We start from the raw sequence: 17,057 nt of genomic DNA on the forward strand, positions 1-17,057 counted from the left end.
GGCTGACATACAGCCCTATAGGGACCCGCACCCGGGGCTGACATACAGCCCTATAGGGACCCGCACCCGGGGCTGACATACAGCCCTATAGGGACCCGCACCCGGGGCTGACATACAGCCCTATAGGGACCCGCACCCGGGGCTGACATACAGCCCTATAGGGACCCGCACCCGGGGCTGACATACACCCTATAGGGACCCGCACCCGGGGCTGACATACACCCTATAGGGACCCGCACCCGGGGCTGACATACGGCCCTATCGGGACCCGCACCCGGGGCTGACATACAGCCCTATAGGGACCCGCACCCGGGGCTGACATACAGCCCTATAGGGACCTGCACCCAGGGCTGACATACGGCCCTATAGGGACCCGCACCCGGGGCTGACATACGGCCCTATAGGGACCTGAACCCGGGGCTGACATACAGCCCTACAGGGACCCGCTCCCGGGGCTGACATACAGCCCTACAGGGACCCGCACCCGGGGCTGACATACAGCCCTATAGGGACCTGCACCCAGGGCTGACATACGGCCCTATAGGGACCTGAACCCGGGGCTGACATACAGCCCTACAGGGACCCGCTCCCGGGGCTGACATACACCCTATAGGGACCCGCACCCGGGGCTGACATACGGCCCTACAGGGACCTGCTCCCGGGGCTGACATACAGCCCTATAGGGATCTGGGGCCCTGGGTTAACGTATAGCCCTATAGAGAGCTGGGCCCCCAGGGCTTCAAATATATCCACATGGAGAGCTGGGCCGCACAGCTTAAGGTATAGCCCTGTAGGGAGCTGATCCCCCCCCGGCTTATGTATATCCCTATAGAGAGCTGACCCCCCCTGCTCACACGTACCCCTACAGAGGACCCCCCGGGCTTACGTACGTCCCCCAAGAGAGCTGGGCCCCCGGGTGCCGTACGTGCCCTCACACGGAGCTGAGCCCCCAGGGGTCCGGCCCCCCGGCCCGGAGCAGCACAGCAGTGCCAGGTCCCCCCCCCCACAGAGCCGGACACGCAGGGGCTCCACGCGCCCCGCACGGAGCTGGGTACCCAGGACCTTTATGCGCCTCCGTACAGGGGCGGGCACGCGGGGTACGGACCGGGACGCCCGGACCCCTGTACACAGCCAGACAGCAGCGGTTAATGCCCCGACCCTGCGCCCCCCCAACCGGGGGCGCACGTCCCTGCAGCAGCCGCCCCCCCGTGCCCCCTGGGGCCCGCGACACCCCGTCCCCGGGCTGGTGGCCGGCGCGAGGTGCCCCGGGGACAGGCGTCCCCCCCCCCCCCCCCCGCGTCCCCCTGCCGCTGCCACCCCGGGGCGGCTACTGCTTGTCGATGGCTCCCTGCTCGGCCGCGCTGTCGCGGGGCGCAGCCTGCGCGTGCCAAGCCGTCTCCTTGAACACGAACCAGCAGTTCCCGGCCCACAGCAGGAAATTGATGAAGCCGAAGAGCTGCAGGGAGAGAAGAGACCCGCGGCGTGGGGCACCCAGGGGTGTCCCAGCCCCGGGCACCCCCCACCCCCCACCATCGCCGTGCCAGGGGCTGCGGTGCCACCGCCCGCCCCGGGGACCCGTGCGGCTGGGGGGGTCCGTGCTGTCCCCGGGGGCAGGGGGTGCAGGACGGGCCCCCCGTCCCGTGCCAGCAGCAGGCTCCGTGAGCAGCGCGGCTGCGGAGCGCGTGTGCGACGGCTTCCCACTGCCCTCTCCCGGCTGAGCTCAGGAATCCCACGTGGGTGTGTGTGCACGAGGGCTCGCGGGCACGGCTGTGCGTGCGTGTGTGCACACGTGTGCACGGTGTAGCTGTGTGTGCGTTCCCGTGTGAACACGTGCGCGCGCAGGTTTGCCGTGTGTGTGCGTGTGTGGCCCAGCAAACAGATGAATGCGTGTGCCCGCATCCACGTGTGCACGCATGTACACGTGCGTGTGCGCAGCTCCCGCGGACCGTGCCCTCACCACGGAGATGTTGGCCAGCCCCATGGCCGGCGTGGCGCCCGCGTTGCACACCACGTCCTGGCCCTGGCACACGCTCATGGCGGCGATGAGGCTGGAGGGGCGCGTGGCCGCCTTCACGTCGCTCAGCCCCTTGCCCCACGCGGCCGCCGCCACCAGCCAGAGGAAGGCGAAGCAGACGGTGACGCAGAAATCCTGCCGGGACGAGGCACCGGGCTCAGCCCCTTCCCTGGCCTACGCCGGCTGTGGGGCAGGATCCGGCCCCGGGGCGCAGCCACCTTACCACGAAGGGGAGCTTCTTGTTTTCGCCGTAGAGGGAATGAAAGCGCAGGTAGAGCACCAGAGCCGCCATGGCGTAGAGGAAAGAGAAGACCCCCAGGGTCACGAAAAATTCGGCGGGGGCGGAGAAGTCACCGACGAGGTGCAGGGTCCGGGTCTCAGACTCGCCCTCGCAGTCCGGCATCTCGAAGGGGATCTGGTATAACCTGGGTGCGGGGACGGCGGCGGGGTGACGCCGGTGGCCCGGGAACGGGCGGCGTGCTGGGGACAGCTCTGCTGCCCGAAATAACTGCTCTGGGGCATCCCTGAAGGATGGAGGGGAGGAGGACGGGGCATGGACCGCAGCCAGGTCCGATCCCTGGCGACCGAGGGAAGGGGCTAACGCCGCAGCTTGTGGCTGGCACGGCTCCCTCCTCGCCCTCGCTGCTTAACGAAGATCCCTACGGGAACAGGATGCGGAGCCAGCAGGAGGACGGGTCCCCCCCGAGGGATGCCCCCCAGTACCGGGGGGCCCCAGCAGCTCCCACGGCCACGCCTGAGCTCCTGCGTGACGCAGCAGAGGAGGCTCCTCCAGAGCAGCCTGCGCTTCTAAGCCCTCACCGATGGGGTGGACAAAATCCCACATCCACCCAAAATGCACCAAACCCCTGTGCTGGGCAGGGTCCCTCGCTGGATGCGGCCCCTCCCTGGCTGCGGTGCCACGGCCACAGAGTCGCAGCCAGCACTGAGCGCTGGGGACGGGGTTTAACCCCCAGCCGGCACCCCGTGTCCCCCCCCGGCCACATCCAGGTCTCTGCGGGGCCACGCTGGATTCGCTGGGGGGAGCCCGGTTTCGCCCCCCTCACCTGAAGGGGTACCCGAACTGCACGGAAATGGCGCTCATCTCCTTGGTTTCGCCGTTGCACTTCACCGTCGCCCCGGTCTCGCCGCTGAAGGAGCCGCACGCCCCGAAAGCGAAGATGGCGAAGAGCTGCAAGAGGGGAGCAGCGGTCGGGGGGTGCACAGAACCCCGGGGACCCCCCCAGACCCCGCAGCTGGCCGGGTTTCCCCCTGGCGCTGAGTCACGGCCGCGGCGGGCAGGGCGCGCTGCCACCCCGCAGCTGTCGGCCGTGTGCGCCAGCTCCCGGGCTGCCGCCTGCACCGGGCGGGGGGCGAAACGGGGGCAAAACGGGGGCGAAACGGGGGCGAAACGGGGCAGCGGGGGGGGGCGAGGACGCCGGGAGCATCCCCACCGAGGGACCCCGTGGCCTGTCCTGCCCTGGGGGTGGCAGCGTCGGGGAAGCCGCCCGGCCAGGCCAGACGCCATGGGGACGGGCAGGTCCCCGCGCACACCGGGCAGCTCCCGCCACCGCCGCGGGCGTTTCCTCGCCGGGGCAGGAGCGCCCACGGCCGCCCCGCGCTGCGCCGCACATCTCCGGCACGGGACATCCCCGCGCTGCCCCGCTCCGGCGGGGCCTTGGCTCCCGTTCGCTCTCCGGGGGCTTTCCACCTGTGTCCCATTTTGGGCTGCCCTCGCATGGGGGGGCCTCATCCTGCGCAGGAGCCACAACGGCGGGGGGGGCTTTGTGCCTCCCTGGGTGGACGCTCCGGAGCTGCGGGGTCGGCACCGGGGGAGAAGCCCCCTTGGCCCCGCTCCTCCGGGCAGGAGACACCCAAAGGTGTCGGGCCGCGGCCCCGCGGGCCAGGTGGCCGAGCTGCCCCGTGCCTCAGTTTCCCCGGAGCTGGAGCCCACGGCGTGGCCGTGCTGCAGAAATGCCGCCCTCCCCGCGGCCCTGAAATACAATCCCGGAGCCATTCATAGCACGGCGGGGACCGGGGCCATGGAATTGCCCCCCCCCATGCCCAGGGTGCCCCTTCTTGGCGCTCGCTGCCCCCCTCTGCCCCCTTCCATGCACGCCCGCTGCCCCCCAGACCCCATGGGAAGGAGGGGGCCCCAGCACCCCGAAGTCTCCGTCCCCTCCGGCGTGGCCACGTGAAGCCACCTGCTCAAGGTCACCGGGGGGGCCGCGGGGCCCGAACCGAAGCGGCCGAGCGGCCCCGCACCCGGAGCCCCCCGAGAAGCTCCGGCTGGGGTCCCCCCGCCCGCAGCCGCTGGGGTGGGGCAGGATCCGGGTGGGCTGGGGACTATGGGGTCCCCGGGGGGGGGGGGGTCCCGCAGGCTTTAGGAAGGCGACGGGGACACCCCGAATCTGGGCTTGGGGTTAGGGCCCGATGGGGGCCGCAGGGCGGCAGCACCCGCGGGTGCTGGGGAAGGGGCCGGGGGGGTCCCGCTGCGCGGGGGGCGGGGGGCACTCACCCACTCCAGCACCTTGACGAAGCCCAGGGGCTCCAGGAGGCGGCCCCAGCGCATCCCGCCCAGGACCCGGTCCTGCGGGAGGGAGACAGCGGCGTGAGCCGGGGCCCCGGGGGCTGCCCGGGGGGAGCCGCGCCGGGCACCGGGCGGCCGCGGCGGGCACCCGCCCCCCGGCACCGGGGGTCGCCCCGGGGCCCCTACCTGCAGCCGGGGCGCCTTGTCGCCGGCCGCGGGGGCTCCGGGCTCCGACATGGCGGGGCCGTCGGGGCCGTCGGGGCTGCCTCCGCCGCCCGCTGGCGCCGCGCCGCTGTCAGAGCCGCCCCGGCGCCGCCACCGGGAGCCCCACCGCCCCCGGGCAGGCAGCGCCGCCCCGCCCCGGCTGCCCCCGGCCCGCCCCCGGCCCGGCCCCCGCCGACCACCGCGCCCGGGACGGCCCCGGCCCGCCCCCGGCCCCGGCCCGCCCCCCCCCCCCCGCCGGGACGGGCGGCCCCGGGGCTCCGGGCAAGGGCTGCCGGTGGCCCGGGGGCTGCCTCCGGCCGTCGGTCGGTGCCCCCGGCGGCCGGCCGGACCCCGCACCCCCCGCCCTGCCCCGCTAACCGGCAGCCCCGGAGCGCAGCGCGGGGCCGGGACCGGGGCCGGGACCAACGCCCCCCCCCCCCGCCTGGAGACCGCCGCCCCCCCCCCCCCCATCCCGAGCAGCTCCGGGCCGGCGATCGGGGAACCCCCGGCCCCCCCCGGCCCCCCCCGCCCCCCGGCCGCGTGCCGCCCGTACCGGGGAGGAAGCGCCACGGGGAAGCGGAAGGGTGGGGGAGGGGCGGCCCCCCGGGACTCCGGGGCCCCACGGCCGGGGGGGGGGCACCGGGGGCTCGGGGGGCCGGGCAGCGGCGACAGCCCCCCGCCTCGCCGCCCCCCCCCCGGGGCCGCCCGGGACCCCCCGCCGCGCCCAAGGGCCCCGCCCCCTGCCGGCACGGCCCCGCCCCCATCCCGTTGGCCCCGCCCCCACAGCGCGCTGGCCCCGCCCCCATTCCCGCTCTGACCCCGCCCCCGAGGCGTGGCCCCGCCCCCTCCCTCTGGGTGCCCCGGGGCTCCTCCCCCCGGCGCGGCCCCGCCCCCTCCCTCGCCTCAGCCAATCCTCGCCCTCACCCGCTGCTCCCCCTCCCCTCCCCTCCCCGCCGCGCCGAGCCCGCCCTCCCCGCCTCCCTATTGGCCGCGCTTCCCGCGCGGCGGCCCAATGAGCTTGAGGCGCGGGCGGAAGCCGCGCGAGCGGGGCGGGGCCGCGCATGCGCGCCGCGGGGCGGCTGGCCGGAAGTGGCGGCGCACCCGGCTCGGGCACAGCGGCTCCCGCCTCCGCCGCGCTCCGGCCTCGGCTCCGCGCCCCCGCCGCTGCCGCCCCCCCCCAGCCGCCGCCGCCATGTTCCTGACGCGCTCCGAGTACGACCGGTGAGTGCCCGCCCGGCCCCGCCGCGCCCCGCCCGGCCCCGCGGCCTGCGGCTGAGTCAGCGGCCTGCGGCCGGCCCGGCCCTGCCCTGCCCGCGGGGCTTCGCCGGGAACGGGGGCGGCGGGGCCGGGCCCGGAGGCGTCTCGCGGAGCCCCGGGGCCGGTGGGGTTGGGGGAGCCCCCCGGGACCGGCCCCCTCCCCCCAGAACCACGTCCCCGAGCACCGGGCCCCGCCTTGAGCAGCCCCGGGGCGGTGCCTCCCCCCTCCCTCCCCCCCCCCCCCGGGCAGCCCCCCAGCGCTTGAGCACTGCTGCTGGGCAGAAATGTCAGAAATAAACGTCAAAATGTCAGAAACGGCTCCTCGCTCCCACCCCAACCTCCCCTTGCACAACCTGCGGCCGCCTCCCCCTCGTTCTCCTGCCTGGCACGGGCCCGGGGAGCAGCGCTGGGGGGGGGGGGGCGCAGGGGGGGCGCCCAGGGAAGGGCCGGGGCCGCGGCTGAGGCAGAGCCCCCGGCCCCCTTGTCGCCTCCGGAGCTCTGCCTTTTGCACCATTTCTGGCGTTTTTCTTGCAGGGGTGTGAACACTTTTTCTCCGGAGGGGAGGCTCTTCCAGGTGGAGTACGCCATCGAGGCCATAAAGGTACCGCCTGCTCTCCCGGCCGTCCCACCGCGCTGCTCGGGGCTCCTCCGCAGCGGCTCTGCCCGGAGGAAGGCCGGGCGGGTTCCGCTCTCCCATGCTTTGGTCTCGCTCTGCAGCGAAGCAGGCTTTGGCCAGCTTCCCAGAGCAGCGCGGCGCTGAGCAGCACCGGGAGGACGCCGCTTTCCCAATAGGTGCTGCTCCTGCCTGGGGCTGCTGGCAGCTCTGTCCTGGCCTTTTACGTGCAGTCTGCAGAGCAGGAGGTGTGCCAGAGCGCGGTCCCTTCCATCCAGCTGCGCCTCCCGCGGCTCCGCTTGTCTGCTTTGTGCTCCTTGAAGCACCGGCAGCCCGGAGGGGCTGGGGCGCGCTGCCCTCTGCCTCCTCGCCACCGATTTGCTCACAAAGCAAACGCAGTCCAGAGATGCTAATCCCCAAATCAAACCGCTAGAAGCTGGCGGCGAAGCGAGAGGTGCCAAGTGCTCGTGTGCCATGACTCCAGCTGCAGAAGGTGGCACCTGTGGGGTTCCTAAATGCTCCTCGAACAGCAGAGGAGCGCTCTGCTTCCCCTTTACCATCCTCGGCCAGCGGAGTGTTGCTTTCTGCTCCGTGTGCTTTACGATTGTGGAGCCCCTTTTAAACCACAGCAACGACAAAGCAGCAGCCCTCCTCTGGGCGGGCTGCCTTTCGTGTTCTTAGCTCAGAGTGGGTCGCGGTTTGCTCAGGTGAGGCGTAAAACCTGGCAGGGGATGAAGCCGAGAAGCTGTCAGCAGCCCTCTGTGTGAACTGGGGGGAAGGGGGAGTGCGGGGTGGGGTCTGCAGGCTTCATCTTCCCTCTGCTGCTTTAGTTCATTAAAGCATCCTTTAAATGAGAAGGCGAAAAGCAGTAATTCGTGTTGCTTAAGGCCCCGGGAGGTGAGAACTCTGGAGCGGAGGCCGGTCCCCACGCCACGTTTTATAGTTGCAAATACTTCTGGCAGAGTAGAAAGCGTCTGGAAGCTGTTAGGCTGTGCTGGTCTCCAGACGAGCTGACAAGCTGCAGACACGATTGTTTCAGCTCGGGGGGCTCCTGGGACATGCCCGTGTGGTGCCTGCGCCCCGGGGCGTGGGATGAGTTGTTCACGTGCAGCGGCCTCACGGACAGAAACACCCCTGCAATAACGGCAGGCGTCCTTTTCTCACCCCTTTCTCACTTGGGGCTCGTGCCCGGCTGTGGCAGGCGCACGCTTAGAGGACGGGGGCTGTTGGGCCGTGCCTAAACCCGCGAGCGCTGCGGCGGGGAGACCCCGGCCTGCCTCCGCTTACAGACCCGGGGGCGCTCACTGCCACAATTCTCCCGGCTGCTCTGAGCCGAGCGTTCCCGAGCAAGCACCCCCGAGCAAGCAGCCCCGTGCGACGTCTGGCGCAGTCACCCCGGGGAGGCCCCGAGCTCGCGATGTGACAGCCCCGAGGCCTCGTGGCTGGCTGGGGTGGGGCCGTGCCGGGTGCTTCCAGCACCCGCACGTCGGGGGAAAACACTGCAGGGGGCTGAGCTCTGCCTGGAACGCGGAGCGTGGTGTGCGCGCGGTTTGCTCTCCTCCACACTAAATTTCGTGGACAAAAGGCGTTGAGGAGGAAAGGAGCTGACCGACAGAGCGGTGCCTGAGCTGGGAGTGCAGGCACCGCCAGGACTAGAGGCCGTTCTGCGAGCTCCGTCTCTCACATCAGTGCTTCCTGTGTCTCGCAGAGCCGGGTTCACAAGGCCTTTTAAAATCGTACGGCTTTAAGCGGTAAAACTCGATGTTGCTCGGGGAAGAGGTTGAATTATTTGCCCCGATGCCGCTGGTCCTGAGGAGCTGACCGGCAGGCGGGAGCACGGGCTTTGCCCTTGCAGCTCCCCGCTTCGAGCTGTAACGGAGCGCAGCTCTGGGCGGTTCTGCGCGCGGGCTTTCTGCCTTGCCGATGTGTCCGGCTCCGAAACAGCGTCCCTACAAGTGGCATAAAGCGGGATCGGTGCTGCACCGTGGTGTTTATGCTCTGTCGTGGCTGCCCCACGCTGGGCGTGGTGGTGTAACGGTGGTTGTTTGCAGCTCGGCTCCACGGCCATCGGGATCCAGACCTCGGAGGGCGTTTGCCTGGCCGTGGAGAAGAGGATCACCTCCCCGCTCATGGAGCCCAGCAGCATCGAGAAGATCGTGGAAATAGATTCCCACATAGGTAAGGAGAAAGGAGAAGCGCGCGTCTGCCGCCCCTGGGCACGGCCCTCCGGTTCTGTGGGGGTGTGCAGCAGAGCTGTCCCCTGCGAGCTCCAGAAGCTGCGCCTCAGGCCCGGCCATTCCTGCGGGCAGCTCAGCCGAGCCCAGTGGGAGCCCTCAGCCCTCGGCGAGCAGCAGGTCCTGGCCGCTGGTTTTCCAGGCCGCAGGCCAGCAGGACATAGCTGCGGGAGCAGGAAGGGGCAGCTGAAGCACCCCTGCCCCCCGCCTTCCATGACCTCCCTCGTGAAGGCTCATCCCAAAATTAGCTCCGGGAGGGCAGGGAATTACTGCAATGTAAAGGCTTGACTCTGGGCCAGGTCCTCCTGGGGCACTGATGCCCGGCCCTCTGCTCGCAGCAGCCTTCCGCACCCTGGGGGGGCCCACGGAGCTCTCGTTACCAAATATGTCACGCGAAGAGCGGGAGACCTCCCAGATGGCCACGTTGCCGACGATATGGGTCATGGCAGCTCGGGAGCCCTCGCAGGGTCTCATTTCCTCCTCCCGTGCGCCCTGCTCGGAGCAGGGAGCGGCTTCGTGCTGCAGGCTCCTGCGGGGGCTGCTCCAAAGCCCCCAGCGCGGAGCGAGCCAGCCCTCCCCGCAGCAGGGCCCGACGCCTTCCCCTCCCCGCGGGCTCGCGGCTCCTCCGGGACGGCCTCGGATGCGTCCCCGTGAGCTGATCCGGACCTGGGGCGGGTGGGAGGCCTGGGAGATGCCAGCTGCGCGTCTGTCCCAGCGGGCGCCGCTCGAGCGGGAGCGCTGCCGCCCTGCTCCTCGGCAGCGCCGATTCCCTCCCCTGCTCCCCGCTCCCCGGCGAGCCGCCGCGTCTCGGGGCGCTCCCCGCGGGCTTCGGGAAGTCGGGGGGGGGGCAGAGCGCCTTGCAGGTCGGTGAGGAGCTGACGCGTGCTTTCCCTCTGCTTCCAGGCTGCGCCATGAGCGGCTTAATAGCTGATGCAAAGACTTTAATCGATAAAGCCAGAGTGGAGACTCAGGTAAGGCTCGATGTTTCTCTTCGCAAAACACCGGCGCTGGTCTCCGGGGCGGCTGCCGTGGGAAGGTCGCTGCCTCGAGGGAACCGGTGTGGAGCGGGAGGCCTGCGGGGAGCCCGGCTTCCCACGCGGGGCTCCTGCAGAACGAACAGGCGGCGTCTCCCGTGCTGCGAGTTTTCCTTTCTGGTGCTGAGCGTTTGGTGGGGCTCTTTGGGCGTGGTGTCCAGCGCCCGCGTAGCCTCCGAACGCTGGCGGTGCCCACCACCGACTGCGTGGTGCCGGGTGTGTCGGGCTGCGTTTTGTCAGAAGATTGGCTCGGTTGTAATTTTGGCCCCTTGAAATTCCTCTGTGCTTTAGGTACTGGGGTCCCGGCACAAATCACTGCTCTGTATTTAAAAGCTTATCCCGGGGGGGCTTTCCGGTGTGCCAGCACTGCTCCTGTGTCTGGGGAACCGGATCGCCCCACCCCTTCGGAACGGGCCCTGGAAGCACGGGGACGGGGTGCCCTGGCCCTGCGTCTTCCTCCTGGGGATCCCTTGGGGTGGCCGCAGCTTTTCTGTGGGATCCATCCCGAGCTTCTCAGCGCGTCCTGCACCAACGGCTCCTTTTGGTGCTCCCATCCTGGGGCCCAACGCGCAGCGCCCCGCGTGCCCCCGCCCGTCGGGAGCGGCCGGGCGAAGCTGCCTTTGTGGCTGCGCGGGGCGCTGCTCCGGGCCGCTGCGGGTGGCCCAGGCTCGTCCTCGCAGGGCAGCGAGGCGATAACTTGAATCCTCGCTTTCCCTGCAGAATCACTGGTTCACCTACAATGAAACCATGACGGTGGAGAGCGTGACGCAGGCCGTCTCCAACCTGGCGCTGCAGTTTGGGGAGGAGGACGCGGACCCCGGCGCCATGGTGTGTAGCGGCAGGGCTGGGGGTGCTCCACGAGCCTGCTCCCGCCTCTCCTCCGACTTTGCCGTCGGCCTTGCCTAACCTGTCGGCTGCTTTCTGTTGCAGTCTCGCCCGTTTGGTGTCGCGCTGCTCTTTGGAGGAGTTGATGAGAAGGGACCCCAGCTGTAAGTTCAGCTCTGTGATCCAGGCCAGCTTTGGGAACGGAAACTTCCTGGGGCTCTTTAATGGCTTGGTTCTGCGGTTTTCTTTAAGCTAAACCCCTGGGGTTTATCCCATTGTGTACCTGACGTGTTTGGTAATGCTTTTAAGCCTGCCTTTCAAAACAAGGGTTAGGGCAGCGCTCACGCAGCCTGCTCCTTCAGGGTTGAAGAGCGTGCTGTGTGTGCGGCAAATCTCAGCTTTTCTCTGTGTGGCCTCCTGGGCAGGAGGGAGGTGTTAGAGCTCTCCTTGTCCTGGGTTTATTCTTACCTTTCCCTAAAGGACCAGCAGAGCCACCGGTAACATAATATCTGCAGCCTGCTGTAACATTCCTTGGGGAGGTGGAGTGCTTGTAACCTGAACTCCTGGGCTTGAAACAGCCTCACAGCCTCCGCTGGAGGTGGGATTGGCTCCGCAGAGCCAGCCCAAAAAAGTCTCCCTCCCGAGAGCAGTAGTGAAAACGTGCTGATTTTCTTAAAAGGGAAAAGGGCAAAAAACACTCAGCTATGAGCATGGAGGGGAGCGCACAGCTCCCTCCGAGCCTACCAGCCCCCCGGGGGGCTGCAGGAGACCCCTGGGCGCTCCTCAAGCCTCCTCTGAGTGCCAGGAGGAGCAACCTGCAGCCGCGCTTGGTGCGGCAGCCCCCGAGGCCGGGCGCAGCGAGCGGCTGCTGTGAGCTCGGCCACGTGCTGGCAGACAGGCTGCTGCTCCCGCGGGGGCCCTGTTCCTCCCCAGCTTTGAGCGGTGCCGAGTGCCCCGTGGGGAGGCTGCGGGCCTGGTGGAGGAGGAGAGGCCCTTGCGATGCCGCAGCGCGGGGCAGGGTGCGCCTCTGTTCACTGTCACCTGTGTTCCCGGCAGGTTTCACATGGACCCCTCGGGGACGTTTGTTCAGTGCGATGCCAGAGCAATCGGGTCCGCCTCAGAAGGCGCGCAGAGCTCCCTGCAGGAGGTTTACCATAAGGTAAAAGGCCGCGGTGGGTTGACATCGCACGAGTTAGAAGTAGCTCGTGACTCACGAGGGTCCGCTCGTTTCCTTACCCATGAGCGATTCGCGAGACTCGAGTGCTCTGGAGGAGGTGCGTGAGCCTGGCAGGGCTGGGCTCGGTCCTTGGCAGCCGAGCCGGTGACTGGACGGCAGCGGGGAGCTGCTGGTGAAGGATCTCCACGGCGAGGAGCGCTACAGCCGGCAGCTCCTCTCCGGGCTGTGGCTGCTGGGGCAGCTTCGTGGGACACGAGCCCAGAGCCCGAGATGCCGGTTCTGCCTCCAGCGGGTGACAATTGAGTCCATGTCAGGAAGCCCCCTATAAATAAAAGAGCTGCTGTACGAGCACGGCCAGGCAGCAGCAGGGCTCAGTGTGGATGCAGCCCAAAGCATAAGGAAGTAACGCGAGAGATGTTTCGCTAGGCTTGCAGATCTGTTGAGCCAGTGGAGTTGATGGCTTTTGTACTGCAAGTCCTCAGCCTGTTGGATAAGCAGTAAAACGTTCCTTCCCTCTGTGTCAGAGGAAATCAAATACTGTAATGAAAAGCGTAATTGGTGCAGCTGATTGCCTTGAGGACTTCCAGCCTAAGACTCAATAATCTGATTTATTAAGTAGCAGAATTGCCAGGGTTCTGGGCTCCATGGCTTGTTTGCCAGCTCCCGAGCGCAAAGTTACTGCAAGCACAGCCATCGTCCCTCTGAACATCGCACAGCCGTCAGGCTCTAGTTCCCCTCGCGCAGGGATTTACGATATGAAAGCAGGAAGACCTCTGCCAGGAGTCCAGCTTTTCAGAGCTTCCAGTGGAGCTCGGGGGGGAGCTGCTTGACAGACAGTAACTGGTGAAGGGAAGCGGACCCTCGCGCCCTGGTCCTGCCAGCAAGGTTTGTGTGCCCAGATTAACAGTCCTTAAGCTTTATAAAAAGTTATACAGAAACAGAAAGTCGCCGTCCTTGCAATTGCCACTGTCCTGCCTGAACAGTGCACTTTGATCTCTTGTTGATACTGTAGATAATTTGATAAGCTTTTAAGTTTGCTGCCAGTGACAGCTTAAAGGATTTGAGAAAAAGAGCGGGGAGAGCAGCGCGCTTCTGGAGTCAAAGGGGTAACGACAGAACGAGTGCTTGCTCGAGCATCAGCAGTGCAATTAACGAGTGATTTGTTTTACAGTCAATGACGCTGAAAGAAGCGATCAAATCTTCCCTTGTCATCCTGAAACAAGTTATGGAGGAGAAACTGAATGCAACCAACATTGAGGTAACTATGGCTGTTAACAGCACGCAGTTGTGGCTTGCGACGTAAGTAAGTCTGCGCGGCGTGTAGCCCGGGCTTCCTCGGTGCAAATCCCCCTGGCCGCACAGCAGGCGTGGCAGGAGCGTGCTGTGTTTTAAACGCCCAGGTAAGGAAGTTGCCTGCTGGAGAGGAGGGCTGTCTGCGCTTGTGGAGCGAGGGCACTGCCCAAGCCAGCGGCTGGCTGGCTGCGGATGGTCTTGTGATTTGAAACTGCTCGTTGTAGTACATTGCGGGGTGCACTGGGAGGCTTTTGGAGCTTTCTTTGGTTTCTGGATGTGTGCGGCCAGGTGCATTTGCCTGGCTTGAGCGGGGTGCTGGTGCAAGCAATTCTCCCTGGGCTGGGGCTGGGTGGGAGTGGAGCGCCCCCGACCTTACGCAGGCAGGCAGCCAGCGAGAACCTGTCGTGCCAGCAGGATTGCTTTTTCTTCCCCTGGGTTTAGCCATTCTTTTTTTCCCTGGTACTTGTAATATTAGAAGGAATGAAAATTATACAGCTTCTGGACTTGCTATATTCAGTCCTGGCTGGGTGCCAAAAATCTGTCGGACAGAAGGACCAAAGAGGGGAAGCCTCCAGGAACGAGTGTGCTTCGCTAACCTCCGGCTCTTGCCTGCGAGGGCTCGCGGAGCTCAGCCTGACCCCGGCGTGCAGCTCCCGGAGGTTACGATGGGAGCAGTTGTACCTGTCCCCTCAAACCTCGACTGTTAGGCTGTGACGGTTCTCCTCAGGTAGCAAAGGTAAAACAAACAAACGAAACCTTCCCGTTTGGTAGTGATAACGGGCAGATGATGAGCAAGGCTGGCATATAGAGTTTGCTTCTATTTCTGGCGGGTTATGAGACACGAGACCTTTTCAGATTGTGGCGTTCTGACTCAAGCTGCTCTTCTCCCGCTGTTCTCCCCTTCCTTTCCTCTGAGCACTGGGGACCCGTTTCCCAAAGACCCTGGAAGTGCGCACCCCATCGTTTTTACAAAACACTCCTGCTGGGGACCCTTCTGACATGATTAACTGGCTTCCTTTGAAGGGAAGGGGCCCGCAGGCAGGGAGCAGCACGCTGAAAACTGAGATGCCCTCTCCAGAAGCGATGCCAGCCGCCTGAAATCTGCTTCCCCAGCTGCACTCCCATCACGGGCAGATCAGTTCTCTCCTGATCAGCTTCACGGCTCTCCTGCAAGATCCGCAGTACAGTGCGAAGGAATTGAGGCAGGGTAGCATGTACAGTATCCTTATGTCGTGTCCCCGTTTGACAGGGCTTAACTGTGCTTGGCAGAGCTCTGAACGTATTGAGGAATCGTATCGGGGTGAAGTACGAGAGGAATGTGCTGAGGATTAAAAGGTCACTATTGACTCAAGTCACCCTTCTGGTTGAAAATCCTTCACCTGAAGTTGCTGCTTTGCTTTCTAGCTTTTGCAGAAGTATGTGGTGCTTCACTTCATTTACTCACGCCACTTCTCTTTCTTGTGTGTTTTTTTTCCACCTAGCAGCAAAGGGAAGGGGGAGTGTGGTCACGGAACAGTTAAATCCGTTGGCAGCCACGTTCAGGAACCTTAACGTTATGCTTTTTAAATTAATTACTCCCCTGCGAAGCCTGTAAGGCAATAGCTAAGCAAAGTTTTGGTATGCGGGCAGTGAGGCGCAGGCTCGAGCAGACATGGAGAAGTCCTGGTGTGGGTAGCAGGCTGCAGACACGCGTGCTCGAGGCTGTCGGGTCCATCAGGGCCGGTGGCAGCGCACGCAGCAATGGCTCGAGGTGCCTGTGGTAGCACCCGACGTCTCTGGGAACGCCCGTTAAGACCTGGGCTGCGCAGGGGTCTCGCCCTGAGCGTGCAGGCTGTTCCTCCTCGGTGAAGGCAGGCGCTTGCCCTCCCTCTACCCGCGCCGTTTGTCGGGTGACCTCGCGATCCAGGAGGGGCTGTGGGACGTGCCAGGACCCCCCGAGCCGTGCTCACTGCAGCCACGCACGCGGATCCCTCGGCAGCGCAGATGCGGGCGCGGTGCCGGGGGCATCTGCGAGCGAGCTCTGGAGCATCCCTGGAGCTCCTGCAGCTTCTTGGCTCGCCCGCCTGCAGCAGCTGCCTGCGCCTTGGGCTTCTGCGCCGTGAGCTAGGTGCAAACAAAAGTCCCACTTGCATTCCTCTGGCAGTCTCACAATTCTTCAAGTATCTCTTGTTCTGGTGCTTGCCCTGTGAAATGTCTCAGCTGTCTGCCCTGGACACTGCCTCACGCCGTTCCTGGCACAGCGGCAGGGCACTGAGTTGTCCCCCGCGCCGTCCCTTGGGCTGAGCCATGTCAGACGTTGTCTCGGCAGCGTTTGGCCCGCTTGGTAGGGCACCAGGCAGTTGCAGGGTGCAGCCTGGTGACCAGCTTGCTTACTGGTGGTGTTCAGTGATCAACAGGCAGTTTGCCTCAGTTTTGCAGAGCACATCTGCATTCCCCCTAAGAGTATTTTGCTGCCTCTGTCCCCTTAAAGCCAACAATGGGCCAGGATTTGTACCCTTGGTTGCTGGAGGAGAAGAGGCTGCAGCGCAAGGAACCCCTCTCCCAAGCAGTGTTTGATGAGGAGCTCGTGTTAACGGGGTCTTTTTCCACAGCGAGCAGAAGCAGGGCCTGAGTGTTCCCAGTAGATGTTCCCTGCTGCTGCTACTATGAGGAGACTGAGTCAATTAAAAGCTATTTCTGCGGCAGGCAGCTATTTTAGGGAATCAAAGAGCATGTTACGGGGTGGAATGATCTTGCTGGGCTGGCAGATCAGGCCGCCGAGAAGGAACAGCTGCTCTGTCTGCCGTGGCTTCTCTCTGTTCCCTGCCCCATGCTGTCACTTCATGTATGCAGGCGCACTTAACCCCTTGCTCCTTCTCTTTCAGCTTGCCACTGTGGAGCCTGGGATGAAGTTCCACATGTACACGAAAGAGGAGCTTGAAGAGGTCATCAAGGATATTTGAAAGGGAGAGAGAGACTCCCTCAAAGGCTCATTCCCCCGATCAAAGAACCGACTCTCAGTTCCTTCCAGTACCTGTGATTTTATTTCCAGCAGCATCTGTAATTGCTCTTCTCAGAAGGCTCCTGAGGTTTTTTTTTACAGTTTCTGTACATAACTGATCTCTACAATAAGAGGAAATGATAATAAATCATTTTGTTACTCTACCCTGGGTTCCTCGTAACGGGGGGGCGCTCAGACCGGCCACGGGGTGGGTGAGGATGGGGACGTGCTGCAGCCGCAGCGTGGGGCCGGGGCTGCGCTGTCCCTGTCCCTGTCCCTGCGGCACGCGGCGCTCGCCCTGCGCCGGTCACAGGTCTCCCTCTCGTGGAGGACGCGGAGCTGGGCTCTGACCCAGGGAGGAAATCCACAAGGGAGGGGGTTTGTGTTTCCTCCTGGGGGGAGCCTGGAAATGCCCCTAACAACAGTGACGGAGCGGGGGTGGGACAGATCTGGGTTAATGGGGCAACCCTTGCCTAAATGGGGCAGACACCGCTTCCTTTGGGGAGCGGGCTGTCGGGCTGGCAGCCTTCTGCTCATCTCCTTAACGGGGCTTACTGCTTTTGTTTCTGGTTACCTCCTGCAGCCATCTCCCTCCTGATCCTCGAAACAACGTCTCAGCCCCTGAGGCTGCTGCAGGCGCGGCAGGAAGCGGGGCTTAGCGCAGGGCTGCGCAGCCTCGGGCTCTGCCCTGCGCCTGGTACCTCGGGAGGGCAGCCCGGGCCTGCGGGGCCGTGGGGCCGCTCGCTCCGTCCTGCTCCACGAAGTCACAGCCTCAGCCCGAACAAAACGGCCTTGTGTGCTGCGGGGGAAACAGCTGCCGCCGGGGGGGGAGCGCCCTGGCACGGGGCCGCTTCCAGCGCTCCGTTGGGCTGAAAGCGCTGGCTTTCTGCTCAGCTCGG

At 65.7% G+C, this 17,057-nt stretch overlaps 2 protein-coding genes across 5 annotated transcripts; one reads left to right on the forward strand and one right to left on the reverse strand.

The window, feature by feature from the left end:
* Nucleotides 1-1,048: 1,048 nt before the first annotated feature.
* Nucleotides 1,049-5,435, reverse strand: SYPL2 (synaptophysin like 2). 2 transcript variants are annotated; one of them, XM_066982928.1, is made up of 6 exons: nucleotides 5,299-5,435; nucleotides 4,530-4,601; nucleotides 3,079-3,203; nucleotides 2,238-2,439; nucleotides 1,958-2,149; nucleotides 1,049-1,456 (listed from the first exon to the last, which is right to left on the reverse strand). In XM_066982928.1, the coding sequence occupies exons 2-6, from the start codon at nucleotides 4,581-4,583 to the stop codon at nucleotides 1,328-1,330; spliced, it is 702 nt and encodes a 233-aa protein (XP_066839029.1). In that variant the 5' UTR covers nucleotides 4,584-4,601; nucleotides 5,299-5,435; the 3' UTR covers nucleotides 1,049-1,327. The 2 variants fall into 2 exon arrangements, with proteins under 2 accessions (XP_066839029.1, XP_066839028.1); XM_066982927.1 differs by lacking the exon at nucleotides 5,299-5,435 and adding an exon at nucleotides 4,728-4,886.
* A 371-nt stretch (nucleotides 5,436-5,806) lies between these two features.
* PSMA5 (proteasome 20S subunit alpha 5) lies at nucleotides 5,807-16,322 on the forward strand. Of its 3 annotated transcripts, none has more exons than XM_066982924.1 (9): nucleotides 5,807-5,966; nucleotides 6,537-6,603; nucleotides 8,667-8,793; nucleotides 9,753-9,820; nucleotides 10,604-10,711; nucleotides 10,814-10,872; nucleotides 11,765-11,867; nucleotides 13,057-13,143; nucleotides 14,428-16,032. In XM_066982924.1, the coding sequence occupies exons 1-9, from the start codon at nucleotides 5,938-5,940 to the stop codon at nucleotides 14,770-14,772; spliced, it is 993 nt and encodes a 330-aa protein (XP_066839025.1). In that variant the 5' UTR covers nucleotides 5,807-5,937; the 3' UTR covers nucleotides 14,773-16,032. The 3 variants fall into 3 exon arrangements, with proteins under 3 accessions (XP_066839025.1, XP_066839027.1, XP_066839026.1); XM_066982926.1 differs by lacking the exon at nucleotides 14,428-16,032 and adding an exon at nucleotides 16,043-16,322 and having other exon boundaries at nucleotides 5,808-5,966; XM_066982925.1 differs by lacking the exons at nucleotides 5,807-5,966; nucleotides 6,537-6,603; nucleotides 8,667-8,793 and adding an exon at nucleotides 8,901-9,499 and having other exon boundaries at nucleotides 14,428-16,036.
* The last annotated feature ends 735 nt before the right edge of the window (nucleotides 16,323-17,057 follow it).

This window comes from Anser cygnoides, chromosome 25 (genome assembly GCF_040182565.1).
Source record: "Anser cygnoides isolate HZ-2024a breed goose chromosome 25, Taihu_goose_T2T_genome, whole genome shotgun sequence".
In the NCBI taxonomy this organism is placed as follows: Eukaryota; Metazoa; Chordata; class Aves; order Anseriformes; family Anatidae; genus Anser; species Anser cygnoides.